The 12,067-nt window shown below is 35.9% G+C and overlaps 1 protein-coding gene across 2 annotated transcripts in view; it reads right to left on the bottom strand.

Annotated features, from left to right (window-relative positions):
• The window catches only part of prkcbb (protein kinase C, beta b), a 269,116-nt gene that overhangs the window by 48,141 nt on the left and 208,908 nt on the right, over positions 1–12,067 (bottom strand). For both annotated transcript variants that reach the window (NM_200978.1, XM_087242368.1), the window contains 2 exon segments: positions 10,961–11,068; positions 11,593–11,673. In NM_200978.1, the coding sequence (NP_957272.1) occupies positions 10,961–11,068; positions 11,593–11,673 (189 nt within the window).

Here is a 12,067-nt window from a genome sequence, read left to right as displayed (position 1 = left end):
TAATGCCACTTCCGCCAAAATTGAGATAATAACATTGAGTGAAAGCGTTAGGCACATGTTCAACAAATATTTTTGCTTCAAATTATCTAAATCGCAGCGTCAGCACATTCAGAAATAACAGTTTGATGGAAAAAGCCTCTAAATGAATCTTGCCTTTGACAACAAAAGCTGCTATGTACCGAGAACCAATCAGAAGGCGCGAATCGAATCATATGTTTTAAATGTAACAGCGTGCTGATATGCCGGCATTTATGTGTAGACTATTTTATTCCGCTTAGATTAAAAAAATAGAGTTTGATAAACTGTATAAGCCTGTCGGACTGTCAGTGAATGGCAAATAAAAACGTCTTTGGATGTAAAAACGTAAATGGATGCTTTAATGATAAACAAGAGATGAAAAAGAGACCAAGACCTTGAGTGATAATGAATTAATGAATGACAGTTCTAAAAATTTAAGCGATTTTTTAAAAGATAAACATAATGTTTAAATATATACAGTACAAACTTTAAAACCACTTATTTGACAATTTTTTGTATTTTGTAGTTTGTGAAATGTGTTTTATGTTTGGTAAAATAATTTCTAAAAGCATCTTTAGTGATTTTTCACGTCTTTTCCCAATAAGTGGATTTAGTGGTTTTTGCAAAAAAAAAAAAAAAAAAAAACACTGGTGGATTTAGCTGGTTTTGATGCAAAAGAAAATCAACCTTGTTAAAAACCAAAGAACTGTCTAAAGTAACAAAAAAGCTATTTTATGTACTAGCTATTAACCTTTTAATTATCTATAAAATGAAACTTCTAACCCTAATTATAGGAGCATATTACAGGAGCATATAGAAAATGCTCATTTACAAAAACAGAGGTCTGATGGATTTAGAGGGTTTTGCATCTGAACTCTTCAAATAAATAAAAGAAATAATAAATAAATAAACATGATACATATTTTTCTAACTGTATGTTAACAAGCAGTGTAGGTTGTTTTCTCATGACGCCATTGATGACGTGCGAAATTCGGATGAAGGGCAGGAAGTGTTTCTTCTACATAAGAATCGCTAACAGAACCTCAAAATGTTTGTTTTATGTTGTTTAGAATGGTAAAAATCAGCCAAAATAAGACATGCCAAACACCTTTTAGAGACTTCCAAAAGTTTTTGTTCATAAAGAGGGGGAAGTTCAAGAAACTGGTACCACCAATAAATATTAAATACAGGTCTAGCTATGTGTTTAAATATGTTATTGTGTTATATAAAAATCAGATGCAAACACCACCACACTTATACAAAACCCAACAGGATACAAATACCCTGCCATGTAATCGCTGAAATTAAAATATCGGTCTTGTTTAGCAATAATGCAACTCTTTACTGGCATTTCGGCAGAATAAACAACCATAACATTAACATCCACTGTATATGTGCAGCAGTGGTGCACATATTCGACAGAACAAAAAAAAGAAATGTAACTCTTGTGACAAAACTAGACTGTTATTATCGTGGAGCACTTTTTTCGCCCCTACAAATATAAATAAACAATATTGTAGACTACCTACAGTTTTGCTTTCATCTGTTATTTCATGTTGTCAGGTAGATATCTGCATGGTGAAAAACCAAAGGAAAATATAATAAACATGGGATTTATTATGGGGTTTTTGAAGCACATCGTAAAGTGTGTATGTGTTCTTCGCTAATGAATACTACAGAATACTGTAGCATAGTAAACTGATAAACTGTAATAAAAACTGTAATGTTAGTGTAAACTGTGGTGCATTGTCATGATGTATAATTATAGCGTAGAGAATTGAAACCTACTGAATAATTTTTTTATTACTACAGTTGTGTTTAATTAAAGCAACAATATAAATAGTACGGTATATTAATTAAAATAATTGTCTATAGTATGTTTGCAAACACTATAGTATTTACTATAGAGTATTTTTTCATGTAACATAACAGCTTATACATTATTTACCACCTCGATGACAGGCAAATATATTGGAGTTCGGTAGAAAACTCAGCCATCTTCATGATATAAGGATCATACCCAACATATGTGCTTATTTTCTATTTATATCTACTTTGAAATATGATATAAATCACAAAAATACAGACTTTCCTCTGTCTCCCATTCATTTTTTACTTCCTGCCCTCTATCTGAATTTCGCACGTCACCAGAACCACGGGATTTAGAAAAACCTATATTAATATATCAGTATATTTTAGCAGAGCAGTGTGCTAATAATGTACAGATTTTATAATTATAATAATGATAATTCAGGGGGCTAATAATTCTGACCTCAACTGTTCAGTAATGAGAAATTTAATGTTAGTTGAAGTTTTATACATAAGGAGGCTAAAACCCAGTATACATCACTTATTTCCTCAACATCAGACACACCATCATTCATGGCATTTTGTGCTTCTAATATCTCTTTAGCATCCACAAATTGTTTCATTTTGCTTATTGTGACTATTTATTTATGACAACTACTAATTCTAACAATGAAATATACACGCATTTAGAAAAAAGTATGGGTACTATACAGTTAAAATATGTTTGGTGCTTGTTTAAACTACTTTGTTTCTCAACTTTTATTTTTTTAGGTATTTTTGGGACAACTTAATAGTTTTATGTTCAATCCACTTAAATTTGTGAAAACTAATAAGCTAACTTTATTTCTTCATGTTGTCACAACAACTTGATTGTGTGGAACCCAGCATTTTTTACAACGTAGTTGAGGTTTATTTTAAGAAAGTAATTAAACTACAGAATGTACAAATAGTCAAAATGATGGCTTTGGCAGTTCTGCATGTTATGCTAATGAATATTTACCGGCCACTTTATTAGGCACACCTTACTAGTACTGGGTTGGACCCCTTTTGGCTTCAGAACTGCCTTAATACTTTGTGGCATAGATTCAACAAAGAACTGGAAATAAAATTCAAAGATTTTGACATGATAGCGTATCGCATTTGCTGCAGATTTGTTGGCTGCACATCCATGATGTGAATCCATTCCACCACATCCCAAAGGAGCTCTATTGGATTGAGCTCTGGTGACTGTGGAGGCCATTTGAGTACAGTGAACTCATTGTCATGTTCTAGAAATCAGTCTGAGATGATTCGCGCTTTATAACAAGCCGTGTAATTCTGCACTGTAGTAATAAAGGAATGGACATGGTGAGCAACAACACTCAGGTAGGCTGTGGCGTTGACAAGATCCTCAGCTGTAACTAATGGGCCCAAAGTGTGCCAAGAAAATATCCCCCACACCATTACACCACCCCCACCAGCCTGAAACATTGATACAAAGCTGGATCGATCCATGCTTTCATGTTGTTGAAGCCAAATTCTGACCCTACCATCCGAATGTTTCAGCAGCAATCGAGACTCATCACGCCAGGCAACATTTTTCCAATCTTCTATTGTTCAATTTTGGTGAGCCTGTGCAAATTGTAGCCTCAGTTTCCTGTTCTCAGCTGACAGGAGTGGCACCCGGTGTGGTCTTTTGCTGCTGTAACCCATCTGCCTCAAGGTTGGACATGTTGTGCGTTCAAAGTTGCTCTACTGCATACCTCGGTGTATAACGAGTGGTTATTAGAGTTACTATTGCCTTTCAATCAGCTCAAACCAGTCTGGCCATTCTCTTCTGACCTCTGGCATTTTTGCTCACAGAACTGCCATTCACTGGATATTTTCTCTCGTTCTGACCATTCTCTGCAAGCCCTGAAGATGGTTGTATGTGAGAATCCAAGTAGATCAGCAGTTTCTGAAATACTTAGACAAGACCTTTTGGTCAACCAACAACCATGCAAAATTCATTCAAAGTCACTTACATCACACGTCTTCCCCATTCTGATGCTTAGTTTTAACTGAAGCAGCTCGTCTTGACCATGTCTACATGCCTAAACGCATTGAGTTGCTGCCATGTGATTGACTGATTAGAAATGTGCGTTAATATGCAGTTGGACAGGTGTACCTATTAAAGTGGCCGGTGAGTGTATTTAAGGCACTTATGTAATGGGAATGCATAAAAAAAATGTCTGTGCTGCTAAAAAAAAGCCCCATTTACACATGGCATTATCAATCATCAAACACCTGGCTGCTTTATCAATCTGATAAAATGTGGACGATGCTAAGGTATAAACATACTTAATACGTTTTAAGCAATGGCTTGTCCATGCCCACTTTTAGATGTATTTGTAAAAACACAACCAATCAGACTGCTTTCGTAGTGTATGGATGATGTTCATATGAATGTGTTCATACTTTCTACCTAAAGATTAAAACAAACAATCACAGCAAACTAGTTGTATTCAAGTATTAAAGCTCACAGACTATAATCTAAATAATATTGCATATCTACATGATTTCTGCTCACTCATAATTGTGTATCATAGGTTTGTTTATTAGATAGTATGCAACTTTATTGTCGCACTTTAATGGAAAAGTGATGTAGAGCATGATGAAAAAAGAGGGAAGGGACGAAATCAGAACACAAGTGATCATGAGAGACGCATTTGAACATGTTAATACCAGATGGAAACAGGGCGCAGGTTTTGAAACATGCATGCAACATCTGTATACATCAATATATACGTCATGCCTTATAGAGGGTTTAATGCTCTCTCTGAGCTGTTCTCTGCAATCTCTCAATGTAAGTGGCACAAATGAATATTCCCTCAGTCTGCGTTCAGTGCATAAATGCTCAAATGTACATCGCCTCAAACTAAAACCCCTCCAGGCTCTTCAGAGGCAGAAGAAGAGGATTTATGTTTGCTTTTTTACGGCAGAATAAGGCATCAACATTTTGATTACGACAGGTTCAATTTATCCATCCGTCCTCTGAAAGTCACAAGGCCAGACTAAATTAGTCATTCAATTACTGTGCTGGAAGAACGATTGCTCCGCTTGGTTAAGGGAAATACCTCATTTATATTGCATAGCTCCATTGTAGCTTTCCCGGCAGCTCTCTGCGCCTAAAGCTGCGCTTGTCCAAACTTACAGGATTTTCCAATCTGTCTTAAATGTCAAGGATTCATTTAGTATTCCTGCTCTATTTTGGGAGATTGTTGGGGAGAGAGACCTTCAAGATCTGAAGCACTTGCTGCACTGCAGAATGAAGCTATTAGGGAAGTTCAGCAAGCGCTTACAGCTGAAACTATGGAGGACGGAGAGAGACAAGACAATGAGCTCTGCAGACAAACCGGGAGAAGACGAGCAGAATAGGACAAGCATCTACATCTATAGGGGAAAACAAGAGAGAAAATAAAAGGTTGGAGAATAGAGAAAGACTGAGGAAATAGCAAAAAGGAGAGGAGGGGTCTTTTGTTTATAAGGCTTAACCCAGCAGTTTGCTGCATTTTCATGAAGCCAGTCAAAAGGGGCAGCATTCAGATTCTGAACGCAGAGGCTTGATTCATTATTTAATGCTCACATTAGCATGAATGTATTAGAGCGCAGATCCCTCTGGAGACACCTGCTCTCACATCTCCCTTTCCACTTTGTATTCCAGAACTTCTTGTTCTCCTAAGACCAAGATTTCTATTGTCCTGACTTGAACATCACCCAAAGGAATGTTGGCTAGAAGCTGATCAAAGCCAAGGGAAAATCTACCTTTCATTTAAAGTGAAAGTAAATTTTTCATTACATTTTGCACAAAAGACTATTTTAAGATAATTTAGTGTTGTGACATTTGAGCATTTGCGGTAACTTTAGAGCGTAAATCTGTTTATGACTAAATTAAAGCCAGTGGAAAAAACAGAACTCATACGATGTGTATATTTTAAACATGATTTTTGTGTTACATAAATTTTGAAATTAAAACTACACTGTCATTGTTTTTTTTGGAAGTTGAAGTGCTTTACAGAGATTAACCATGAAATAACAGACATTAAATTACAGAAATTTATCAAGAAATAACAGACGTTAAATTACAGAAATTTACCAGAAATTAAAATTTAAGGAAATTCATGTAATTTAACGGCTATTATTTTATGGTAAATTTCTGTAATTCAATGGCCGTTATTTAACTTTTTTTGGCACCCCATTTTAATTTAAAATAACAGTTTTTTTTTTGTTTTTTGTTTTTTTTGCAGTGTACGTACAAATGCTATTTACATTTTTATTTACTAATTTTTGGTTAGGAGAACTGGGAAATTAAAAATGCTATGTGACTTTACTGAATGAGCACTACGTCTGACAGATCACACTATGTTGTTCTTTTCTTTTTCATTTATTTAAAACCTGTTTTCAATCATTTTTATTCTTTGTTGTTTTTAACGTATTGTTTCTTTTATTCTTGATTATGTAAAGCACTTTGGATTACCACTGTGTATAAAATGTGCTATATAAAACTCACCTTGCCTTACATTGCAAGAGAAAATAGCTATAACTTTGGTAATCAATCAATCAATCAATCAATCAATCAATCAATCAATCAATCAATCAATCAGTATTATTATTATCAGCATTATCAAATAATAATTAACAAATATTAATAGCATAATTATTATAATGTAATATGTAATAATTTACCTTCAGCACATCATCATGACTTTAAGCATTTTATTCTTATTCTTATTATTAGTGCATTACTGTAATGAGAGCTTTAGTACATTTCTGCAGTTTAATAGTATAAAAATGTAAATATATTTTGTTAAAAATCATGGTTTTTACAACTACTACTACTGATAATAATAATAATAATTCTAAGACCACTACTACTATTACTATTAAATTAATACTACCACTACTAATAAAACCATTACTAATAATACTAATACTACAATTAATAATAATAATACTAAGGCCACTACTAATACTACTCCTATTAGGACTAAAGCGGGTCGCATATTGGATGCGCCACACGGCGGTGCGACATGCTCGCACATGACAGTTGGAAGTATCGCACACCACACGTGCACATTCACATGTTAAATTTAACTTGAAACTATTTAGATGGCACTCGATAGCGGCAGAAATATGAACAGTGACCTGAGTCATGGCAGGGTGCCGCTGACTTGGGCGCCGACCCTAATAAAAATCTATGCTTAGAATTCGAAAATGCATGGCGCCGAGCAGCGCATCTGGTGTGTGACCCCCTAGATTACCAATACTAATACTATTATTATTATTACTACTATTACTACTACTACTACTACTAATAATAATAATATTATTATGTTATTAATAATATTACCAATACTACTACTACTACTACTACTACTACTAATACTACTACTACTAATAATAATAATAATAATAATAATAATAATAATAATAATAATAATAATAATAATAATATATTTGGATTATGGCAATAGTAACTTTGTTAAAATATAAAATAAAAATACGATTTTTGATTGATGGTAATGAGAACAATAATGGGCACCACAGACTTTTTCCTATCTTGTTCATATATATTTCTTTTTATTTCAAGGGCTTGACATATGGCCCAGACGTACTGACAGGTTTGGTGAGATGCACCCAGAAAAAACAGATGCACCGTGTCTCCAGCACCATAATAATGTACCCACATCCTTCATGGCACAAAGCCCGGATTCATTCTTATACAAAACTCTTTTCTCCTTTTTCTCGGCAGCCATATGCTCCACTCTGGCACCGCAGTGACAAGGAGAGAGAACAGAAACATGTAAAGAATAAGCAAATAGGACAGAGCTCCCTTTCAAGCACTTTTCAGGGAATACGCTTTACCATTGACTAAGACGCCCCTGACATTCTGCGGCTTTTTGTCGGGCTTTGTTGGGGCTTTATCTCCGAAAACAAAACATCAAGAGAAAAAAAAAAAAGATATCCATTCAAAACCAGTCTAGCCATGCTCCAGTAAAAGCAGCAGACTAACAGAGTCGAGCTCCAGGGTCCTGAAAACAGCCAAGAGTCATTGGCATTCCCACCGAGTGCAGTCTAAGGCCGTGTGTTTGTGTGCTTTTATCTGCAGGAGGGAAGATCTCTCAAATAAAGAATTAGATCATGTGTACTCGCAGCTTCACCTGCCAGCGCTCCAGTCTGAAGCAGCACCGGCTTGCTAATAACAGAGAGGGAGAGACACTGAATGAAGTGTATAAAGAGAGAGAGAGAGGCAGACAGAACTGGCGCTTTTTGAGATGGCCGTGACGTGCATATTGATAGTCTGGGTCAGAGGTTGTGGTATTTTTCAATGCAGCTCAGAGCAAACTGCGATGACCACTGCTGCTACGAATAAGTGATTCATAACGCATCACACGAGGTCATATAATTACTGGACATTTTCATTCAAAGCCGTGAACTGCACAGACGGTCACCTTGAAAATATTTTCAGTACTTTCAGCAGGGACGCGCTGATGAGGTGGACTGTATCCGCACCCTTTGGGGATCGTGAGTCACCATGAACTCAATTTGACCCCTTTGGGTTTGGGTTTACTCAGGACGAGTGGTCAAGATGTAGCTTGTTAGCATGACCTTCTTACCCAGCAAACAATTCTGTGTTTAATAGACATCTAACAGACATCTAAACGTAGACAGCTTGGCTAAAACAAGGCTAAACTTGGGCTGAAAATCTAATAGACATCTAAGAATAGATCTAAACTAGACTAGTCGTCAAATAGACAAATTAGACAGACTTTATATGTGTAGGCTTTCATTTCTGTTTATTTTTTTTGGCCTGCTCTTAGACGTCTATTAGATTTTGAAAGCTAAAGTCTAGCTCTGTTTTAGCCAAGACGTCTATTAGATATCTATTAGACATTTTTTAAAACAAAAATGCCTGCTAGGTAGCCTCTGCTGGTAGACGTTGAAGTACATAAAGGATATGCAGGTATTAGAGATGCGTGGATCAGCTGAAATGACACCCGAAACCGCGGCTTTATACTAATAATTTAATTCTTTGTTTTAGGCATGATGATAGGTCACTGTAAAAATTAACAGCAGATTCAATGAGCTATAATCTCGGATAGTAAAATAATATGTTAATCTTGAACTTTTTTAAACGAACATTTATTCATAAAAACGAAAGTTTGTCTTTAGACAGTATTTTCTTCATTTTAAATAGATACGGAAAGTAAAAAAAAGACTTTTTCGCTTTTCCAGATACAGGAACAAGATAACAAAAAGAGTGCAATTTCAGCCTAAATGGCAGCTATGTTGTGTTTACTTGGCCCTTTTCTTCACACTGTGCAAAAACATAACAGCATCTACTGTGCCTAAATTCAGGCGATTCCGCCTCACCTCCAAAACGCGGCCAGCTGCACTGAATGAGCGTTCGATCGCACCGCTTGTTGTAGGAATGAACAATATTCTCCTAGCAAGGCACTGCAGTCATGACAATAAGCGATCGTGTTTCTCCCAGAACGATAGCAGATTTTCCTCTGATGACTTCTCCAACTGAAATTTTGAACAGTAGACTCCTCTTGCACTTCGTCCATTTTTTTGGGCATCTCATCTTCCCATTCTGCAGAGCCCACTCTCTGCTTTTTCGCTGGTCAACTGCCATGTCCTGCTACATCCACCCGGAACAACCCACAATTAATCATAATGTATTTTTTTATTACCCGACCCGCGGATTATCCGCATCGCCGTGGATATAACCATCATCCGCGCATCACTAGTAGGTACTGATGGATGTTTTGCTATTAATAGTCATTTAAAAGAAGGCATGTGTCAAATAATTAAATATAGTGTATTAATTTTTGGATTACAGCAATGCAACATGGCAACTTCAAGGCACAGTTAACCCAAAAATAAGCATTCTGTCACCATTTAGTCACCCTCCACCTGTTTCATACGTTTTTTTTTTTTTTTTTTTTTGCCAGCCACTGTCCTACTATAGATGTAAATGGTTTTCAAAATTCTTCAAAATGCCTAATTTTGTCTTCAACAGAAAAAAAAAGTTTTTTTTGCATGAAAGATATGGTCTTTTTATAATATTTTTGGCGACACCGGACTTTTGACAGCATTCAATATGTAGCTATTTTTTAAATGCAGTTTTATTTCATTGTTTGGAAGTGTTCATTTACAAGTGTCAGGTTAACAACTTTTATTCACTATAGGCAATAATTTAATACTAAGATGCACTGGGTCAGAAACTACATTTCTGTTCTTGAAATTACTTCTGCTCACCAAGTCTTCATATATTTATCAAAAAAAAAAAAAAAAAAAGTTAACCCTCTGAGGTCGCCAGATCACACTGGTGTGACGAGCATCTTCCTCAAACACTAAGAACCCTCTGTTCATTTTGGTCACACAAATAGTTATTAGAGACCATTTGAATCTGTTAGATGTCTTTTTTTGTGTACACTCACAATAACAACAAATGTATGCTTTTGCAAAATAAGGAAAATATACAGTGTGCACGTTCTTTCCTTTGTCTCTCCGCGAACTGCTTTTAGAAAGAGTCACTAAAACGGACTGAAACTCCGCGAAAACAAGACATACAGACATGAGACATATATCTATAGAAAGCTTGAATTGTCTACTTTTACATGCATTGTATACAGTAGGGACATACATCTTAGGGGCTCCAAAATCACCTCAGACCCAAGAGGGTTAAAATCTAATATTGTGAAATATATCACAATTCATATTAAGCTTTTGCCATTGTATCACATTCTGTTTCATATGATAAATATGATGTAATATATTCCTGTGAAGTTAAAATTGAATTTACAGCATTATTACTCATTATAACATGTCAGAAATCAATTTGCTGATCAAATAATTACAATAAATATTAAAAATCTATATTTCTTTTTGAAGATAAATGAAAGTGTGCCTGTTGCTGTTACTTTTGATTAATTTAATGCATCCTGAATTGCTTACTGAGTTCTTTTAAATAAATAAATGAATGAATTTTACTTACTATGTATTTGACAAACAAATACTACTGCTGCTATTACTACTAACAATTATGAATTGTGTTAGACTTGCTTAGTGATTAAGGAGTGTGATGTACAGTAAACTGTCTGCTCACCCCTTTACAGATGGCCACAGCCTCCTTGGACATGGATTTGGGATAGGAAACATGGTGCTCCATGATGGACTGAAATAGCTCATCCTCATCCTCGCCATCAAACGGAGGCTAAGAAAAGAGATACAGAAAAAGAAACAGTGAAGATGCTGCTCACTGTTCCTAAAATGGTTTGATCATAATAACATGAATTATGTTGCATTTGCTTGCAATTTTCCCTATTTGTGTCGCTTTAACATCAGTAATTCCAAAGTCATCACCACAAAAGTGCCTCTCTAGTATTGTTTGTTTAGGGCAGACTAGAAACAAGAATTACGAAGTGCTTTTGTCAGGACGGCACAGTAGCACCAGTCTCTGCTGGAAACAATTCAGCCTTTTTTTTTCTCCAGCGTTCAAAGCTTGACTTGTTTCAGAACAATTCATAAATAATTGACTGAGCCCGATAGGCATGAAATACTTGCCGTTCGTCTCGGGAGATTTGCAGAACGTAATTAATAAAAACTGACCTTGAGATAGCAAGAGGTGATTTACTGCAAGCAGCAGAGAGGAAATGAAACGGAGCAAATGAAAGAAAAACAAAAAAAGTGTGTGCCCCTGACTTGAACGCTCTTGATCTAGGTTTTCATAACTCTTACCTGCCCAGCCAGCATCTCATATAGCAAAACTCCAAAAGCCCACCAGTCCACTGACTTTCCATACGGCTGGTAGGCGATGATCTGAAACAGACATGCACAGAGCGTAAGGCGTAAACAGAACCAATTACAAATGGATGACGCTTCAAGGACAACTGTAAATATTAAATTCAGTCCCGCCAGGCGTGCTGTCACTCGTGTCTGAGAGTTTCAGAAGCCCTGAGGTGCTCATGGTGTTTTTAAAATTCATTGCAATGTGCTTTACATACAGTAAAAATGTCTCCATCCTATTATGAAACATGGAGGTGAAGCTTTAAGGACTAGATTCTTTCATTTATACAATATGTCTGGATTTTGGGAGCGTGCTGTTGACATTAATCCATCTCTAGCTCATGCTGCTGGTGTTACACTTGGAGCAGTACCATCTGGTGCTCGATGAACGTGAGATATCTAATCAGCGTAACTCTCTATTGCATGA

The sequence above is a fragment of the Danio rerio genome, chromosome 3 (genome assembly GCF_052040795.2).
Source record: "Danio rerio strain M-AB ecotype USA chromosome 3, GRCz13ab, whole genome shotgun sequence".
NCBI lineage: Eukaryota > Metazoa > Chordata > Actinopteri > Cypriniformes > Danionidae > Danio > Danio rerio.
The sequence above is the reverse complement of the archived record's forward strand: the minus strand, read 5'-3'. Positions and strand labels throughout refer to the sequence as shown.